We start from the raw sequence: 20,185 nt of genomic DNA on the forward strand, positions 1-20,185 counted from the left end.
TCTGTATAAAGTAACACACTGGTTTATTATTCATTTTTTAAACATTTTATTTACACCTTTCTATTTTTACACCTTCTCTTGAACAACAATGACATGTTACAAATGATGTCTTAAATTTCATGGGAAAATAAGATACGTAAGATGAAATACGCAAGATCGTATTCTTCGTAATCTTGTTTCGTATAAAAATTAAAAAATTCGATGGAACGAATCCATCCATTGTGAATTTAGTGTAGAATTTAAAAAAATTATGCGAGGAAAGTCTTTGTTTTCACCATGTTCAAATGTAATTACGTGATAATTATCGTTCAAACTTCCTCATATACTTATGTAATACATATATTATGAAACTACGTTAAGTTGTTTCGTCGTATTTAATTAATTTCTTTCAAACAATAGGGTTTATAAAAAACTCATCAAAGAAGAAAGATTCAGATACTTCTATTATATATCGTTTCATTGTAATATAAAACAAATGAAAGAGAATCAAAATATGGAAGGAGAGCTTATAATCGGGGAAGGAAGAAAGCATTCGCAAAGATTTCGGGTTGCTACGACAATTTATTTCCACTAAAACAATACACGGACGAATCTCAGTTGTGCTAATCATTATCTGCCTTCATATTATTCCGCCAGTAGTCATCATGTTTAACCAAATTATCAAAGATAGTCGCGTTTGTCCCATCGACAATGTCTTTCGTCTCTTGACCTTTGCTCTGGCTTAACCATCTACCAATTCTCTTGTCTCTCGTTTAATCGATCTTCGCTAAAAGTAACTTTTTCTTGTTGATGACGTTCTTTGCCCAACCGGTAGCTTTGGTCGCAGCTTCGGCTTCCGCGGCAGAGACGGCTTCAGCCGTGACCAGCAGAGTTTCAGCCTGTGCTACAGCGGAGGCTTCCGCGTTAGCTGCTTGAGATTGCAGCTGAACGGCCGTGGCAGCTTGAGCGGTGGCGGTTGCCTGTGCGCTCTGCGACTGTTCGACGGCGACTCTGGCCTTGGCCAGTGCTACTTCCGCTTCGGCTGCGAGTTTAGTGGCCTCGGATTCGGCGCTGGCCGCTAGTCTAGCCTTAGCTAATAAACCGGCGGCCGCTTTCTTGGCGAGTTCCGCCTTAAGCGAGGCTTCCGCTGCGGCTTTCGCTTCAGCTGCCGAAGCTCTCTTGGCGATGTTTGCTTCAGCGTTGGCCCTCACCTGGGCTTCGGCAGAAGCGTCAGAGGCGGATGCAGAAGCTTTGGCAGCTGCACTAGCTGCGGCCGTCAATTGCGCCGCCCTCTCCGACGCTGACGCGGCGGCTTCGCTGGACCCAACCGCGGCTGTCAACAGCTTGCTGGCTAATTCGCTCGCTTTGATAGCCTCTTCACGCTTGGCGATAGCGACGGCAATCGCAGCGCCCGCACCAGCTTCCGCGGCCTCTGTGTCTTTGGCCTGCTTGGTCGCAGCAGCGGCTGCAGCCCGCGCGGCTGCGTTCAACTCCGTGCTCAGGCCCACATTCTGCGATGCTCTGGCGGCTTTGATCCCGTTCTCCATCGAGGCACCGAGCGCGTCAGACCCATCGCCGAGTAGTTCCGGTAAAGGCGCGGGTGCCTTGAGCTCCTTGTCGCGCTTCACCACGTGGCCCTCGGCCAGACCACCCCAGACCAGCAGAGACGTAACCAGTATTGCTGGAATCTTCATGTTCGACGCAGCTTCGCTGATTGATGCCAATTCCGGACAGCATTCGCGGTTATATACTGATGTCCGGACAATTGTAAAAACAGCAGGTGTTTTGCACGAAATTCGCGTCTGTTCTGACGCCACCCTAAAATATTGTTTCAACGGGTTACTGGAGGAGAGGATGTTCCGTACTGGAGTTGCATATTATTAAGATACGTTTATTTAGGTGTAGTGATTGTTTATAGTTAAATATTTTTATCTTGCCACGCACCTCTCGGAAGCGTTTCCTTGAAGAGCGGGAGAAGAAGGGATTTTACATTGGGGAAATTTGGAAAAGAACAGAAACGAATTGATAGAGTTATGGTAGTTCGGTGGTCATAGTTTTAGCATCTATGTTGTTCCTCTTTTTTTGCAAATATGTACTCTTACGAAATAGCTTAGAGTAGGCTGAAATTTTCAAAGGAATCTTTCTTAAGCTATCGCTGAATTATTCAATTATTTGAATGAATCCTCGAGTCTTGTTGCTCGATTAGGCAGAGAGCTAAATTATCATTGATTCAGGCTAGTTCTGCTAACAGAAATTTCGCACGTTTGCGATTGCATGTTGACAATGAATCTCTTTAATCGATACGATCAAAGTCTACAATAGTGGAAAGCGAGTAAACATTATAAGCAAATGAGCAAATAATGCGAAGAATATCTTTATTCCAATAGTGACATTATTATGACAATTGGTCACAGTAAAAGCTACTTTTGACTTATCCAGCATTGAAACAAACGTGTTGATACGATAATATAATGTAATGAACTTAAATGTATTACGAAAATTTACAATAATGTTGGAATAGAAAATTGTGAAAGTACAAGGATACAGAACAATGGCAAGGACATTTCAAGTTCAGTTTAAAAATAGAAATAAAGCTCTTTCATAGTTTTTATTTTACTATATATGTTGAACTGTGTTCTGTAGGGATAATCATCTTAAAAAAAGAAAGGATAATATATAATACAATCATACAAGGAAATCCGAAGTTCAGTTGAATAAATCATATAATTAATGTTTTTTTCTTCTTATATTAATATTATTAAATCTGTTGAAAATTTTACAGTGTTATAATGATATTATCAACAATTGTATAACCATATAATTTCATAAAAATAGTATGCGTATTGACGGTACTTTATAATACCGATCAACGTTATCGCTTTCATATATTTCTTGTTTTCTGTATCAACTCTGTATTTTACTTACAATATTTAATTTACTTTTCAAAAAAATTATTTTAAAACGGTCTTTAAAATGAATGACCATCATCCATGTCGACTGTTCCAATATTACGTCCTATTTATTCGCGGCAAATCAGCTCCACCCTAGTCAGTCGAAAAAAGGTTTATAAAAATATAAAATAAAAGACAAAGAGTTTCCTATTACTGGCAATAGTTTCTTTATTAAAATACTCTGGACAGAATTGCAAACAGGATAGAGTACAGCTTTAATTAAAAATTCCAAAGTACGAAACTAAATGAATTTATGTATCCATCTTAATTTCCCATTCAGCTAGAAAAGTGCAAAGAAGGCAATGCAAGGAATAACACCACAGGCCTACGTATATGCTAAACCAATTTATTTTCATCATTACAATCTCTGTCTGACTATAGGCAACATTGACACGTGAATTTCCTTTGGAAACATCGAATACATCCTACATCGACCAAACATTATCCTCGAACGAAACGCGTTCCCTGGTACTGCATCCAGTCATCCCTTAAATTGACCATGCTTCGCTGCTCGTTTCTACCGCCACGTCACTCTCTGAGCTCGCGATCGCGGTACTCTCTTCTTTCAACGCCAGCCCCGGCTCCGGAAGTTTCGCTGGCTCGATGGGAACCGCCAAGACCTCTTTGGCTAAATTGATGTTAGCTCCGACAACAGCCGTTTCTATGTTTCTGGAGCTAGCCGCGGCAGCAGCGCGTGCCTTGGCCGACGTGGAAGCGGCGAGTTCCCTGCTCTTCTTGTCGAGTTCGCTGATCAGTAGAGCGACTTCGCTCCTAGCTTCGGCTTCGGCGGCGCTCCTTGCGCTGCTCGTGGCGGCTTCCTTCGCGGAGTTTAACGCGGCTGCAGCTGCTCTGGCGGCTGCTTTGGCAGCGGCTGCCTTGGCGATGGCTTCTTCCGCTAGTTTCTCAGCTTTCAGGGCTACCTCGGCGGCGGCGCTGGCTGCTGCTGCTGCGCTGGCAGCGGCGGCTGCCTTGAGTTTGGCCTCTTCGGAAGCCAGAGCTTGATTCTTGGCCGTCTTTTCGGCGAGCTTCGCCTGCACGGCAGCCGATGACATCGCGGATGCGGAGGCTTTCGCGGACGCTGCAGCCTCTCTGGCAGCGGAACTGGCCGATGCAGCAGTGGATTCTGCCTGCAACTCGGCTTTGGCCGTAGCTGCCGCTGACTCTTCGGCTGATTTTGCTCTGGCGGCAGCTTTGGACTGCAAAGACGCCGACTGTTGGGCTAGACTGGCCGACTGGTCGGCGGAAGCGCGTGCAGCGGCCGCGGCAGCCGCTGAGGCATCTGCCTGAAGTGTGGCATCCTTCTGCGAGGCCAGGGCTACCTGACCGGCACGAAGTCCGGATCTAGCGGTCACAGCGGTGGATGCGGTGGCCGACGCGCTACCCTGCACGATCTCGAGCAGGGATGAGCTCGGGCTGGCGGACGCGAAGCCCCAAAGATAGAGGCACGTTACGAGCAGTGCTGGAATCTTCATGTTCGACGACGCTTCGCGGATTGATACCGGGTGTGCAAGGATGGACGGATTTATAGCACCGCCGACAATTGTGAAAATAATGGCTCGCCTGTCTGACTAAGCGAGATTAAAAATATTGTTTCAGGTTGTGCTCTGGAGTTGGTTTGCAAGATGTTTTGCTTGCAAGTTTGGAGGTGTTTGATTAAACAGCGTTATCAGTAGAGAACAGAGAACGGAAGTGTTGCACGATCGACGAATTTAGGTAACTAAATTTTGGCGATCTTCAAATGACGACTTTCGTGGTATCTTTATTCTTCGGTATCAAGGTCACTTGTTTTCGTTGTTTTTTTTATGTTTATATTGTTTCTGGTTAGGGAAATATTTAGGGGAATGAAGAATTATGCTTTAATTTTGAAATTTAATTTAGAACCGGTATTGCTTTTTTGGACTATTTTTTATTCACTGGTATGGGTGATGAACAATGGAAAGTTATGTTATTTAAAATGTACCAGATGTACGAATCGTAGTAAAAATAAAATTTAAGTATGAAGATAGAATTAAATATATATAAAAATCGTAATCAAGGATAGAGATACGTAGATATTTTAATAATACTGATTCTTTTGCACGTTAAGTGATTATTCTAACATGGTACGTTAGAGAATGACGTTCTTGCATTTATTTACTAATTTCGTGCGTTTATTCTAATAAATCATATAACAATTCGTTAAACCAGCGTATAATGTTCATATATTATACCATTACATCAATACCCAATTGTAAAATTTTTGTTCAAACGCAAAATACGATTTAATACAGAGAAAGTATGCTATTCGAGACATAGGTAATTCTTTATTCCATACAGGCAATTGAGCTTAAGAAATCTACGTATGTTACAAGAAATCTGTATGTTAAATTTTATTTCATATTTTCGTAGAAAAGAACACACATATAGATCAGCAAGTAAAATAAACTACCGCATCGTCATAGTAACACGCTTTATTGACAAAATTAAAAAATCACAAAATATACATCAAAATATATACAATAATTTCGCTCTTTATGCTTCTATCCATAATACATGGACTTCTATATAAATTCTACAAAAGAGAGGACGAAATCAAAGGAATTTAAAGGAAACAAAGGGAATAAAAGACAAGATCTACATTGCTACATTGCTTATATTTATAACTTTTCATATTCCTCCTCTAAAGAAATCAAAATATCATCGCTCTCCTTTACATCTATCCCAACTCTTTGCTACTTCTTATGTCTCTGTTATCTCTGCGTTCTTCCCATCTTTGGCGGATGCATCCCATAATGCTACCGCCTGTTGCTCGTTAAGCTTGGTAGCGGACGAACCCAATCCTATTACAATTCCGTCCCTTACACCTTGAAGCGCACTCGCTTGAGCCGCGGTCGCAGCTTCAAGAGCAGCACTTTCAACATCTGCTCTCGCCATGGCGGCCGCCTCCTCCTTGGCCGCTGCATTCACTTCCAACAACGCGGTTTCCGCTCTAGAGACCGCAGTTGCTTGGGCGGCAGCCAGTTTGGTAGCAGCGTTCAGATTATTCGCCTGTGAACTTGCCAATTGATTAGAAGCAACAGCTGCAGCGGCAGCCGCGGAGGCAGCCGCTTCCGCGGAGGCTTTCGCCTTCGCGATCGCTTTCTCGCGTATTTCAGCTCTGTATTTCGCATAGTCCAGGGCAGCACCTTCAGCCACAGCTGCCTGTACGACTTTACGAGCTATGGCGTAAGCTTCCGTTTGCAAAGAAGCCGCAGCTCTCGAAGAAACTATAGCCTGTTCGAGGGCGGCGCTCAAAGCGCTAGCTGCGGCTCTAGCGTTGGCGGAAGCGACTGCCTGGATAACGGTGGCCTTCTGAGCCGACAAAGCCTTAAGGGCGGCCTTCGTTCGAGACATGGCCGCGATCCTGATCGATTTAGCAGCTTCTCTGGCAGCCACGCTCGCGGCTATAGAAGCTTCCACCGAGGTCTTCGCCTTTTCCTTTAGTTCTTCCGTGATTGCGATTTCCTCTTCGACGTTGGTACGAGTACGCGTGTCGAGGATGGAAATGAGTTTAGTCTGCAGTACGGAACGAGCTTGTTGCTCCGCCTTCGCCTGCGCTTGTGCCTGTGCAGCTTCCTCGGTACTGGCCTTAGCTATTGCTCGAGCGGAAGCCAAAGCCTTGGATTCCGACGCGACCAATGCTTCTGCCTGTGCTCGAGCCTCTGCTTCTGCCTGAGCTTTAGCTTGCGCCTGTTTCAGGGCATTCAATTGAGACTTCAACAACTTTCGAGCTTCCGCTGCCTCCGCCTCGGCCTTCGCTCGTGCCTCCGCTTCCAACTTGATCCTAGCTTCCGCCTTCGACTTTTCTTCTTTAAGAAGCTCAATTTCCTCATTGGAGGAACTCTGCGACTCATTGCCCACGCTGCTCCAGCTCCAGGTCTTAACCGGCCCTTTCTTCACGTACGTCTGAACAATTCGATTCTGTTCGTCGCTGTTCGATTCCTCCTGGACGCCCTCCCAATTGGATTCGACTTTAGAACTCGATTCCTCGCTGATCTCAGCTCCGATAGATTTCTCCTTGGAAAGCGATCCATCGGCGATCAGAACTTCGCTGGAAGGTTCACTTCTTAATTTTGACGACGCTTTCTCTTCGCCGATGTCGAGTTTCTCATCCAACGCCGATAAAAGCGCTGCCGATGACGCCGCGTTTTTCGACGATGTTCGCGCAGACGAAGAGGAGAAACTCGACGCGAATGTCTCTCTGTTCGATGACGACTCTGCCTCGACTCGTTCCCCTGTCTTTCCATCGCTCTCGTACGATAAACCATCCAACGTAGTCGGCAGTATGTACTTCACGTTCTCTACTTGGCCATCATTTTCCTGATTCTGTGCTTCGACGCCGCTCGCGAGTACGATTTCTTGGTTTATCAGCGTCCAGATGACGAAACAGGCGACAAATATCTTCATCGTCGATGGAGCGACCTGCATTGATGGACGTTTTCGCGATTCGTCAATTATATACCGTGGTGAACAGTTGTGAAAACAATGCCGGTAGTTGGATGACGTATCATGCTGATTGGAAAAATAGTATCTTCCGTCGGAATTTTTAATTTCACATGAAATACATCGGTTTTTCTTTTTCCCTTTTTTTTTACTGTAGGACCACTTTCTTTCCAAGGATTCTACTTTGAGCGTTCATTAATGACAATATTTTCATAGCTTTTTTTAACATTCGTAATTTTCGTGTTCTATGAACTATCGAAGGATTCTTATATCGTAAGGGAAGCCTCGGACCTTCGTATTAACTTTTAGAATTTCTTTTAGCTTTCTTTTTACGAAAGTCCCCGAAGAATGATAGGAGCTGAGAGATTTTATTGACCCGTCAGCGAGACTGAGCAGCAGTTCGTCGCTTGAAGAGCTCTGCAGCGGAAACCTGTACGTGTTTTATCATATACTGCCCCGAAGTCTCTCACTTCCTTAAATAAAGCTCCGTGTAATAACAGTGTGTGCAGACGTGTGCAGTCCCTCGCCCCACTACCATAAATCTGTAGTGTCGCCTTCTTTTAACACCCACACGTTGTATTTTCTTTCTTGCGTATCGTATAAATTTCTCGACGAAGACGTCGAATAAATACAAATTTCTAAAAAGAGAATGACGTCAACGATTTCTTCTCGTAGCTGATAACGGAAGCTTCGGGAAGAACTGAGAAAGATCCACAGAATTGCATTAACACCTTCCTCACGAGAATCACACGCGAAGCACGCGGGAGAAACATCTCTGTTCAAAATGATCTTCATATTTATCAGAAATTGAGGAAAAACAGCCATAACACTTTCAATCGCGTCGCTTATATAGATCTACGTCGCTTACCTTCGGTTTGGGAGTGGGAGTTCTCCTCTTCGATTTATTGAAATATTTATCAGTAGACTACGAATTTCTATGCGTTTTTTGGAAAAATTTGGAAAAATTTAGAGACGCGAAGATGCATATAGAATACGCATAATACGCAAAAATATATAAAATATCCAAAGTAGGTGTACCGTTTGAAATGCTTAAAACGGATAAAACAATTTCTCACTCATGTTGCAATTTTTTAGTCATATTCGCAAAAAACACGAGTTCGCATATGTATCTACATATCCCTGTTTATCGCGTCAGCGACGATTCGTCAAATAAGAATTTTCGATAGATATTTGCATTTGAAGACAATTACATGCTAGACGTAGTACATGTACTCGCATTTCGTTGAAAATTTCCATTCGTTTTTTTAGTCTATGATTAAGTAATAATATGTAACATTTTTTTCTTAAAGAAAACACGCATCGGCTGCTTGAGTCGCTATAGTCATCCATCGTGGTGCGAAACATTGTCGTAAATCCGGAATGTCAGGTTCAACTCGTGTTGCAACCGGTTATCTGTTGCGAGGTTTAGTAACATCGACAATGCGCTCTCAAGTATTCCAGAGAAGGTGGCTGTTGTCGAAGGTTGAGCTAAAGAATCGAACCAGATCGTATTGTTGATTACGATTTATTAAGTGGACCCCGATCACGCCTGCGGTCGCTATTGTAACATTATATCGCTAGGGAAACAAGACGACTTGCTTTGCGATCTTAAGTAGTTTCGAAATTGCTCTAATTCAAATATTGCGGTAATTGTGGCAGTAGCGTATACAACGATATACAATAGAATTCGTATAAACATTTCTATAGAAATGAGATGTCCTGTTATTTTGCTATTTCGAAAGTAAGGGGAAAACTGGATTTTTATAATATCCTTTGATATTGCGCTACGAGGAACACATAAAGGTGCTTTCGTGCCGGATATACGGATGATGTAATTGTTTTAGAGTTCCGTAACCGGATATCGTTGCATCGTAACGCATATGTGAATAACGTTCCGATCTAGTTAAATTATACCAGTGCATATATGCAGACAAATGTACAAACACCTGTCAAATCTCTCATTTCGTCGTTAATGTGCTTACATATATTCGCTTAAGTGCACGGTGCACTACCTAAGATATAGTACATATGACTAAATGTCTGGTCGGTGAAAGGGAACTTCGGTTTGGCGGATTTATAACGCATAAAATTCTAGGATTTATACGAACTTTTTGCGCCAACGATTTGCTCCGCTCGACATTATTCATACATAACGAACCGCTTATTTTTATACGGATATCTTTAACAATCGGAAACAGCAGAAGGATATTAAAGACTTTTTTTTATATTTCTACGTACGAGATGCCGTATTTTCCCAAGCCTTTCATTTATTAGTAAAAAGACTTATTAAGTCACCAACAACTTATTTTAAAAAGAAATAACGAGTGAACGAGAAGGTTCAACGTTTTCTAAAGTTTCTAAAGTTTTCTAAATTTCTATTATTTTTTAGATATTTAGATGAAACTTCGCGATGATTGACGACCGTTGTCGACCGGAAATTCAGCTGAATCAGGATTAAGTGCAGATTTTCGCGTACTATGTGCATTCTTTAAATTTCCCAGAAATGCATAAAAGTTCATAATCTGTATATTAGTGTATCAGAAGTAACGATCATTTGATCGAGGATACTCGACACTGTCGTTGGCGATGGATGATTCGCTTCGTACATTAAACGGCCATATCTTATTACAGAGCACGAAGACCTTATTGTCGGCACAGAAAACTGGGACAACCGCTGTACATTATCTAGCCAAACGAGAAGCCTTCTAAAATTTTCTCGCACCGCGCGGAACCTAACGTAGATATGCGTCATACGCGGTCTGCCGTCCTCGTCGCCGATCGTGAAAAGGTGAAAGCAGATAGCGTGGAATAATCCTCCAATACTCACGACTATTTTCGTTTCTTCTCTTTCCATTAGAGACGAAAGGTTTGCACTCTGCAGACGAGAAGACGCCGCGTGAAATCGTAAGTCACGATAATCCGCATTTAGCAATGCGCGTTAGAAGCGACGTGTGTTGGTTTTAAATGTGTACCGTATATTCTGATAAGAAACGAACGTGTCATTGTTAGAACGAAGCAATGATAAGGAAAAAAGAATGAAAGAGGAAGAGAAATACTAAGGAGATGTTTGAAAGAATGAAAAGGAGATTATGAAATATATCGAACAATATACAAAAACGCTAAATTGTGTAACAAATTGTTTTTATTGGGATGTAAAGAGTATCCTTACGTTATCGATATGATTTACTATTTTCGTAATATGCGTAAGAAGCATGATATCGTACCTGAGAATTCATTTAACTGACTAGTATAATATATACTTCTCCTCGTCCAACATTTTAAATAATTACTCACTGTTTCTTTATTTAAGAATTGTCGTATCTTTGTTTACTAATTCATTTTTCGCGATACACAATTGAAGTTTACTGTTGTCAGACAGAAATATTGCGTCAACTGAGGAAACTTCCCTTGAACTTTATTAGTATCATTATCTGTTATTGGCCACATTAATTGCGTTGGCAATTAATTGCAATGACTGATAATTCTGTAAAATTTAATAATTTCGTAGCGCAAAGTCAAGAAGCGGACACCGGATAATTTCGTATTTTTGCAATCGAGCGACTCATCATTTGACCAAGGGTCGACGTTTGTCAACGTTGTGTCAACAACACATCGCGTTCTACATCGCATCGAGAAACTACAGTGTTGCAATGGTCCGTGGTGTAGCCCTCTCTATTGCGCCAGCCATCCAGTTAAAATCGTGCCCATCCTCTTCCGGTTCACCTTCTCTCCTCAGTGCTCTTTTCACTGCAGATGTTTGACACGTTTCCTGGACAATGATGAATATACTGTTGCGAGTCGTTGTCATCGTATTTGTCGTCATTTTGCTTGATCTTGTAAATTATGTATCTACTAATAAAATTGCAGAGATCGTAATCTCTTGCTTCAATTAAATCTTAATTTCTATAAGAAATTTTTTATACAGATTTGATTCACGCATATTGAGCGAATTCTATTACACTTCTCTAACTATTCATTTCTTGAGAAATTCCCTTTACATTTATTTCCTAAGGAATTTCTCTTTCTCTGATATTCGTTTCCTGAGAAACTTTGTATAGAATTAAACCTAGTGAAAATGTGTTGAAAAATATATTTGAGGTTTCAGGGAAACGTCCTGCATAAATGAAACGCCGACTAGAATACCTACGATATAACACGGGTATATTCCGTTATCTCATGTTTTCATTCATTCTGCAGACGTTAAATCATTTAACCACTTCGAGCAACACATTACGCTTCTACTGCTTAATAGGTTTCTTCATTATATCACGCGCGCTATACCTTATGAACAAAGAAAGCGCAGCAAAAGATCAAAATTTCTAATGCTGTAGTTGTAATTCAATTCCGTGGAGTCATAATTCATTAAACGGCGCACGAAACGGAACCCTAGTAAAGAAACGAACTTCCAGGAACATAACTATACTGGGACTAATACGCTCGCGGTAATTAAATGCAATTCGATCTTTCTAAATCTTTCTAATCTAAATCTTTCGAGCGTATCTTTCTTATCCAATCGCGAGAAATCTATCGCAAATAAAAAATGCACCTGCACAGATTACGATAAAATACATCATTTTCTGTGGAATAGAACGAACAACAACGGAACTTTCCCACGAGATATTTTTCTGTTCTTCAATGTCAGAAAGATATAACAGCTGAAGGATAAAACTATTCCACTCTTATTATTTCTACTGCCAAGGCTGCGCCTTTGATGATACGTATTACTTTACTTGGAATGACCATTAGTATTTCTAATTTTCTAACGTTAGTAATTAATTTAGACATCATTAGTAATTCACTTTCACGTTCATTTGTGAATCATTGGTTTAAACACAACACTTGATTTCTTAAAAAAAAAAAAGAAATAAAAAAGGAAATAGTTTAGTAAAAAAGTAAATATTGTCTAATTAAAAACACTGTAATGAACCATCTGTACATTAGCCATGAAAGTATCGGTACTGTTAGAAATATCCATCGTGTCCGTTCCATCGGAACCAAACGCTACAACAGTGTCGAAACGACATTGTTCTTCAAAATGAATTCGTAGGACAATCCGTAGGCAATTAAGAAGCGGGGTCCGTAACTGCAACGTTAATTTTCTGACCACCAATCAAGCACTCTATAGTCATGTAACTTGCCCTTGGCATAATTCGGATTGTATTATTACATTCATTGTTAGACTCTGAGAAACTTCTCAAGTTACTCATGACAGGGGCTCTAATAATGTGTCGGAACCATTGTCAGTCCTCCCTCATTGGCATATGCAATTAATAACGTCATGTTAGTGACAATAAGAAGTGCATCTAACTCCAAACCAGCAAACGTATATACATATTTGGTATGTGACCAAAATTAAATGATAAAATCTCATACCAAAGCGTTTGTTGTTCTGTTACATGAGTCAGATTTTATTTTGGTAAGATCTAGCCTTCTCTAATGATGTTTGATGGAAAATTACATTAATCAAAATCGTGAAATGTTAGTTGAAGCTTTACTCCTGTTAGTGGGTATCATATATACAGTGAAAGTTACTTTTACTAAACAGGTGTCGAAAACTTTTTCAGACCAAACATCTCATAAGCCATAGTAAAAGAGATTAATGTGTTTATTCAATCGAATATATACATATATTTACATGCTAAATACATACATAATGTTACTCTGATTTCCAAAATGAAAATACTATTTCAATTTTCCTTGATAAAAGTTAGACATAGGCGACTACGTACGTGAAGATCGAGTCTCCTTTTTTGTAATGTTACATATTAGAACTTAAAATAATTTCTAAACTAATGGAAAGAAGTTGTTAAATAAGTGTAAGTAAAAGATTATTATAAAGTAGATTATAATTTAATTATACAGATTTTTCGTATAGCGTCACACATATCATTGACTTTTGTTATGTACACGCAGAATAATTGCTAATTGATTTTAAATATTATTAACAGTACACAAGTTTAGCAAGAAGAATTTTCTTTGTCCTAGTCCAAATTAAATTTAACAGAAACTAGACTTATAAATTAACGTTTCTTCAAAAGCATTAAAAACAAATTTATGTTCATTCGATTGAATTATGAACAAAATATGCATTATTTATGCAAATATATACTTGAACATAAGTTGAATATTTATTTATTAAATATTTTCGTTAATGTCTTCTATACATATTTAATATAATTACAATCAAAAATAAAATTTAGATACAAATAAATACATATGATATTAGATAATGATTAAAACTGAAATAGAATTTATCTTATACCATCTTGATCTGATTGTGAATTTCAATTCCTAACTTATTGTAACTTTGCCTTGTTATAATTTTTTTCTAATTCCAATATTCGCGATACAATAATTACCCATAAGAAATATTCAGATTCTTAAATAAAATTGTGATAAGAAATCTTTCTAATAAAAAGATGGAAGATAAATAATGCATATTAATAAATAAGGCAGATGTGCATAAGCTGCGTATTTGAAAACGAAATTGAGTGGACATTTTTGATTTACATTTACTAATTTTTTATTATTTAAATTATTAGAAAAGAGTAATTATATCAAGCATTTTATATTTATACTTAATATTTAATATCTACTTGAAATGGATTTAATTATATCGTACAGAATTAAATCTCTATTACACGTGTAACAAAATTGCTACAATTACGTGTAATTTTATGTGATTTAATCTCGTATTTAAAAAATGTACATATTTTATAGTTACAATATTGGAAATGTTATGAAAAAGTCCCGAGTTTATTACAAAATAGTTGCACAGATGAAGAAATGATGTATATTAAATATAAGAAACATGAATAACTAGTAAATTTCGATAATTTATTTTTCTGTCATACAATGAAAATGATATCTATTTATATATTTAGTGACTAACATATAATTCAATTTCATATTTCATAGATTAGATAAATAAGATGAAATAATTTAACCAAGAATATATATGTATGTATTATTTACATATATATAGTCTGTTACCTTATGCTATTTATTAATAGTTATCAGATATTTGAGAAATATTAATAGAGAAACGCTTATATAACTTAAGTTTCCATTCTTCTCAAATTATATTAAATGATCCAATATGAAATTTCCATGTCTAGTAGGATATAAAATTTAGCACTTGTTGCATTGATTTATAAATTTGTAGTGAAAACAAGTATGTAGAGTACACCGATCAATATAGATAATCACAGAGAACAAAATTTATTTCCATCACTAATGAATATATTGCAATTTAACACAGACATCGTACACTAGTAACTCACAGCCTATTTTGTCATCCTACAAGACTTATTATACATATTTTCTTTTTCTTTAATACATCATCTCTTCTTCTATCTTATATAACATTAATTTTGAATGATACAGTTACCTTGAAGGAACGGTGAATATCAACTTTATTCAGTAAGTGTAAATCGCTCATGCCAAATATGAGTTCTGTGCTGTACTGTTAATATAGGACTAAGAATACGTTCTATAGAATTTATTCGGCCTCTAAATCGGTCTCTATCTCTCGCCATTTCTTCCCATGGACCTTTTCGAGCTGCACGGTATGCATAGTCCCAATGCACCATTATATGAATTACTGGATTCAAATTAAATTTTACCTATAATAAAAATTTTACAATAAAAGTATTAATAAGCGGTAATTCACAAAATTGTAATAGAAAAAGTTTAAGTTGTAAACGATTAATTACTTTTTGAATCGGAGATATAGATATTTCATCTTTGAATAGTTTTTCATCTTCGTTTGTTTGATCTACATCGCTCTCTTCACTGTCTTCGCTATATTCAACATCACTTTTGCAAGTTACTTCGGAACCAGTCTCAAATACTATGCAGTAACTATCTTCTGAGTCAATAGAACTTTCTGATATTAAACGTGGTCGAAATGTATTCTTTTGCAAATCGTATCTGTTTTCAACAAAATTCTGATCAAAGGTATCTGTTTGTTCTGGATATTCGAGTATACTTCTCATTTTTGCAGAAAATCTAGATATACCACAATTAATGTTTCTACATATTTTTTGTTTCTGAATTTTGGGCTCTACATTGGCAAACGTATATGTTAGAGGACTCACTGTCTCTTCTATAATATATTGTACAGTATCTACTGTAGCTTCACCTAAATATAAATTTCCTGATTCTTCTGTTTTCTGAATTTCTGTTATATCATACTCTTCAAGTTCTTGCCAGCATTTAAAATCGTTTTCTATATCTACTCTAATATCATGTTTAGTACGTTCCTTTCTGTGTCTCGTTTGGCTGACTCCAGAACGCCTAAGCTGCGACTTTGCTCGTCCCCGTCCTCGACCTTTTGCCACTATATTAAGTTTCCTCCGTTGCCTCGGTGAGAATGATCGTTTTGGACCCAAGTCTGATTCAACAAGGTCTGTTTTACAAAATCTATCTGTTACACTGCTAATGACTTTTTGCAACATATTTGTGAACAAATTAGGGACTGCAGTTTGTTGAACTATCTGTGTATTTAATGCATTTGTACTAGGTATTGAACAAGAGTTTTCCTTATTTATAATAATCTTATCATCCACACTGTTACTAATGCAATTAAAACATTGTTTTTTATCGGACATATCCTTACTGTATGTGTCTTCAAAATTATAACAATTTTCCATAGCACTCATTTCCTTCGTGTTTATATCAGAACAAATGTATTCAAACAATTCCTCCTCACTTGTTTTGTTCGAATTTTGAAGTGATATTAAATAATTACAATTATTTGTATTACATCTAACATCTTTATGAATGACTGATTGCTTTTCATCAGATCTCTCTGCATCTTTGTTCTTGATACCAATATATTCATAACTAAATTTTAAATTATCTTTTGTATTTTTATTAAAAATTTTGCATATGTATGATTTTTTTTCATCAAATACATCATTATGAATACTCTCGACAACATCTAAAGATTCTTTGATCTCGCCATTGGAGATGTACACATTATCGGTATTTAATGGTTCTCTTTTACCTGTCAGATTCTTAAAAAAGTCGTGTGAAATTTCATTGTTTACAACTGTTACAGACAACGGATAATTAATACTTGCTATGAATGAAGCAGGAACTTTAGAAAATTGTCCCCAAAGTACGTTCAAAGCGTTGAGGACACTGTGAAACATGTTTTCTTTCTTTGGGCTATGCATGTTTGTGTGTCCATTCAATGTATCGTTCATCGAATACATTTTTTCCATTGTTGTATCTGCAGGTAAACTCTGCATAGAACACATGCTTAACAATGAAGCAAAATTTCTGCTAAAAAAAAAACATTGAATTTAAAAGACAAACTCAGATTTTTGAAATATCATATGATATACATTTAATTATACATACATTATTCAACACAATGGTACTTTTCGACAACCTCTTCCTGTTCTCATAAATCTTCTTTGTTTAGCTGCAAAATCAAATTTAGCATTTTAGAAATATTGATTAAAAATGGTTTGCTAACTGTAAAAGCAATAATATTATAGTTATCTTTCATAGTTAGCAAACCATTTTTAAACAGTGTTTCTAAAATGCTAAAAGCTGCTAATTATTAATAAATAAATTTAAACTTGATAATAACATGACAAAATGACAATATGTCAAATTTTGCAAATTATCAAATGTTTTCTAAAACTTTACAAGAAAACATTCGATAATCATGATCGTTAGATTTTCAATAAATTATGTATATTAATTTCCAATGTAAAAAGGAATTCATATTTTATAATATATGTAATTTTATTATTTCGATACTCAATATTTAATTAATTGACAAAAAGTGTCATTTTTGCATTTTCAAAAACACGCTTGAAATCAATATATATAACGTTTATAATCACGATAGGGACATCGTGAATTTATCGCGCACACTCCAAATATTAATTAAGATAATAGATTATTAAATAACGGCATATCCAAATTTGAAGAATTACTCAGATTACTTCCGTATGATCATAACGGCATCATTATAATTTTAATATTAAACATGATAGAACAATTTTACAAGATATTATTTTCTTTCACTCAACATACAACAAAGATAGCCTCCACAATCGCGACAACCACAATCACGTAGGATATTTTGTTCGCAATATGACAACTGATTTTTTCCTGTACCACACTTTCTATGCTTTAACAATGGATATTCGATAAACTTCGTTACTTCAGATACAATATTTCGCTTTAATTCTTTAATAATTCCGGAGGGTTCCATTGTAAAATGACGCATTATTATAACACACATTTGAACTATAACTTCTAAGCGGCCATTTTCAACTGGTTACTGCATGGGTCATTTATAACTCATTTATCACAGGGGCGCTGTCTGTCACAACGATTCACATTTAGACTATCAATTCACGAAAGATAAAAGTCTATAAGTAAATCCAATTCTGCAAAACATGTCCTTGATAACATCTGATATTGGAAAATAACATATGCATTTTATTTATATTTTATTTATTATTGATTACACTTAAATATTCAAAAATATAGACAAACCATACTATGTAATCATTCATTTCAAACAAGTATGCATCATAATAAACTGATTCATCATACTTTGATGCAATCTCTGACTTTTCGCAGAAAATTGTAGTTGGTTTCGTACTTGATGCAAACTAGGAAATATATGTGCTCATCTTATGTAAACAATTGTAATATAATAAGATGTAAAAAAATTCCGAAAATACGTTTGAATTAGCTCTTATTTGAAATGCTTTTTGCTGATACTTATCTCTAATGGCATTAGAATGTATTCTTCATAAGAATAATAAATTTATAATTGTAATTTATTTTACATTAAATGCGTACGATTGACATAAAAATAGTATAGAATATACAATTTACTATCCCAAAAAGTTATTTATAAGTACTGCAATCCAAGCCCGAATTGAAATTGTTGCAATACATCGCTTCTGACAAATAACAAAGGCATAACTAAATTTAATTCTACTCTCGCTATATTTCCAAGTTTCATCGCAATACCCCCGCCAACTGCACAACGAACATTTTCCTTAAAAATTTTCATATTTTCCTTATAATCATTTGCTGCAAATAACAAAAAATTACTTATTTTTGTAACTTCACAGATGATTGAAAATAAAGATAAAAAAAGATATTTCAAAATTTTTAATGTCGTACCAAATTTGAAAGTGAAATTTGATACATTTCCACCATTGATGAAACCATGTAACTTGAACAAATCACCGAAACCGTGACGACCGGGTCTAAATGGCAGTGGTGTGTATAAATGAAGCGCAAGTGCCCAATATACATCGCCTCCAATTGAATTTCCATCGTGGCGAGGTCCACAACCTCTCATATCGAATCCTCTAAGATTCAATGGTCCACCCAAGAAAAATTGATCGGCGATATTTATTTTCATATCATTGCTGATTCCTCGAAGCAATCCAGATTGAAAACCCAGCTGAAAGGTCTAATAAAATTTCTATAATCAGACAAATTGTATAGAAGATAAATCATTCAAAAGTCTAATCTAATTCTGAGTTAAAAAATACTTGCTGCATATTCATGAGGCGTCCAATTAGTTTGCATGATAAGTTCATTTTTAACAAATCCAATATCTCCTCCGAGACCAGCTACTTCTGTTGAAAATTGTACGAGACTTCCCGTAGTAGGAAATATTAACGAGTCTCTTTTATCGATGGAACAAATATGTCGCAGTGCAGATTTCAAATTTGGACCACATTGTTCCCTAACGCGAAACGACGCTTGTTTGGACGAAATAATCTCCCTATATGTAGCTTCATATTGTAAATTATGCTTCAGTATACTTGCTCCATCTGTGTTAAAAGCAATATCTAATAATAAACCTTTATCACATTGACTAAAACCAGACCATGGAAACCTATTTGATGTGTTAAACACACTGCCAGTTAATCTGTAAAAAAAGTTAAATTATATATTAACTGTAATTTATAACATTAATATTTAAAATGGAACAATTTTACATACACTTTATGAGGCCAACTGCCTATAAATGGTTTAACAGCAGATATACTTATATTAGTTGAACTTTTTGAACCATAAGAGTATTCCATCTGAAGACGTTCTCCTCTTCCAAATAAATTGGGTGCTTTTGCTTGAATAATAACTGAACCCTCATTATTTCCAACCATAGTGCTAATTCCACCTGTTAGACGTCTCATTTCATGTACCATAAAAGTGACCTGAAAAAGAACATGATTTAAAGTCTCTCATACAAATATAAGCTAACTTTTAGAGAAATGATTCATGAGTGAACTGGAATGAATTAAATCTGAGAAATTACTTATTTTTTGTTGAATTAGTGTGTAATTATATAGACCCACTTCAACGCCTTCTGGGGTAGCATGAGGACCTTGACTGGTATCAATGTAAATTCCAATATTCCCAAAACATCCTAAACCTTGCAATTTTTCTCTCACTTTATAGGAGCGTAAAATAATATCATAAAAATCTTCAGCTTTAAACAATTCTGTTACTTGGGCTTTTATTATGTCATCTTTTGTTCTCATGAGTCCATCTACATGTATTCTATCAACTCTTGCCTAGTTTACAAAATATCAAGACTTAGAAATTAGTAATTTATATAAATAAAACAAATGTTTTATGTTTATATTAATGAGTGTACCTTCACTGAATGAAGATCAATGGATTTCTCTTTCCTTTTTTCAAGTAAATTCATCTTCTCATGAATGTGTGAAGACTAAGGAAGATCGTTAATCATGAAAAATATATTTAAAATATTGAATCTATATTGGATAACT

At 36.7% G+C, this 20,185-nt stretch overlaps 4 protein-coding genes across 7 annotated transcripts in view; all 4 read right to left on the reverse strand.

Moving 5' to 3' along the window:
• Positions 1-6: 6 nt before the first annotated feature.
• LOC117157131 (uncharacterized) lies at positions 7-10,382 on the reverse strand. The gene is made up of 2 exons (XM_076622274.1): positions 5,654-10,382; positions 7-1,843 (listed from the first exon to the last, which is right to left on the reverse strand). The coding sequence occupies exons 1-2, from the start codon at positions 7,374-7,376 to the stop codon at positions 753-755; spliced, it is 2,814 nt and encodes a 937-aa protein (XP_076478389.1). The 5' UTR covers positions 7,377-10,382; the 3' UTR covers positions 7-752.
• Fibroin1 (silk fibroin 1) lies at positions 2,323-5,650 on the reverse strand. Its single transcript, XM_033334882.2, has one exon. The coding sequence runs from the start codon at positions 4,400-4,402 to the stop codon at positions 3,419-3,421; it is 984 nt and encodes a 327-aa protein (XP_033190773.1). The 5' UTR covers positions 4,403-5,650; the 3' UTR covers positions 2,323-3,418.
• A 133-nt stretch (positions 10,383-10,515) lies between the features above and the next one.
• On the reverse strand, positions 10,516-17,712 carry PPP1R15 (Protein phosphatase 1 regulatory subunit 15). 3 transcript variants are annotated; one of them, XM_076622191.1, is made up of 5 exons: positions 17,448-17,712; positions 16,761-16,824; positions 15,107-16,679; positions 14,782-15,016; positions 10,516-11,240 (listed from the first exon to the last, which is right to left on the reverse strand). In XM_076622191.1, the coding sequence occupies exons 3-4, from the start codon at positions 16,655-16,657 to the stop codon at positions 14,807-14,809; spliced, it is 1,761 nt and encodes a 586-aa protein (XP_076478306.1). In that variant the 5' UTR covers positions 16,658-16,679; positions 16,761-16,824; positions 17,448-17,712; the 3' UTR covers positions 10,516-11,240; positions 14,782-14,806. The 3 variants fall into 3 exon arrangements, with proteins under 3 accessions (XP_076478306.1, XP_076478305.1, XP_076478304.1); XM_076622190.1 differs by having other exon boundaries at positions 10,516-11,243; XM_076622189.1 differs by lacking the exon at positions 10,516-11,240 and having other exon boundaries at positions 12,979-15,016; positions 15,107-16,682.
• Positions 17,713-17,856: 144 nt separating this feature from the next.
• The window catches only part of LOC117156972 (sorting and assembly machinery component 50 homolog B), a 2,887-nt gene continuing 558 nt past the window's right edge, over positions 17,857-20,185 (reverse strand). For both annotated transcript variants that reach the window (XM_033334560.2, XM_076622192.1), the window contains exons 3-8: positions 20,050-20,124; positions 19,748-19,966; positions 19,392-19,606; positions 18,939-19,317; positions 18,558-18,852; positions 17,857-18,464 (exon numbers count right to left, since the gene is read on the reverse strand). In XM_033334560.2, the coding sequence (XP_033190451.1) occupies positions 18,280-18,464; positions 18,558-18,852; positions 18,939-19,317; positions 19,392-19,606; positions 19,748-19,966; positions 20,050-20,124 (1,368 nt within the window). In that variant the 3' untranslated portion in view covers positions 17,857-18,279. The remainder of the gene's footprint in view (positions 18,465-18,557; positions 18,853-18,938; positions 19,318-19,391; positions 19,607-19,747; positions 19,967-20,049; positions 20,125-20,185) is intronic.

Source organism: Bombus vancouverensis, chromosome 10 (genome assembly GCF_051014615.1).
Source record: "Bombus vancouverensis nearcticus chromosome 10, iyBomVanc1_principal, whole genome shotgun sequence".
In the NCBI taxonomy this organism is placed as follows: domain Eukaryota; kingdom Metazoa; phylum Arthropoda; class Insecta; order Hymenoptera; family Apidae; genus Bombus; species Bombus vancouverensis.

Bases quoted from the DNA above. Each gene is read 5' to 3' on its own strand.
- Fibroin1 (XM_033334882.2), bottom strand. From the start codon at position 4,402: ATGAAGATTCCAGCACTGCTCGTAACGTGCCTCTATCTTTGGGGCTTC.
- LOC117157131 (XM_076622274.1), bottom strand. From the start codon at position 7,376: ATGCAGGTCGCTCCATCGACGATGAAGATATTTGTCGCCTGTTTCGTC. The intron at 1,844-5,653 runs CATAAGAAGTAG...ATGCAACTCCAG, and splicing joins GAACGCAGAGATAACAGAGA to TACGGAACATCCTCTCCTCC.
- PPP1R15 (XM_076622191.1), bottom strand. From the start codon at position 16,657: ATGTGTTCTATGCAGAGTTTACCTGCAGATACAACAATGGAAAAAATG. The intron at 15,017-15,106 runs GTAATTAATCGT...TTTTTATTATAG, and splicing joins CTATATCTCCGATTCAAAAA to GTAAAATTTAATTTGAATCC.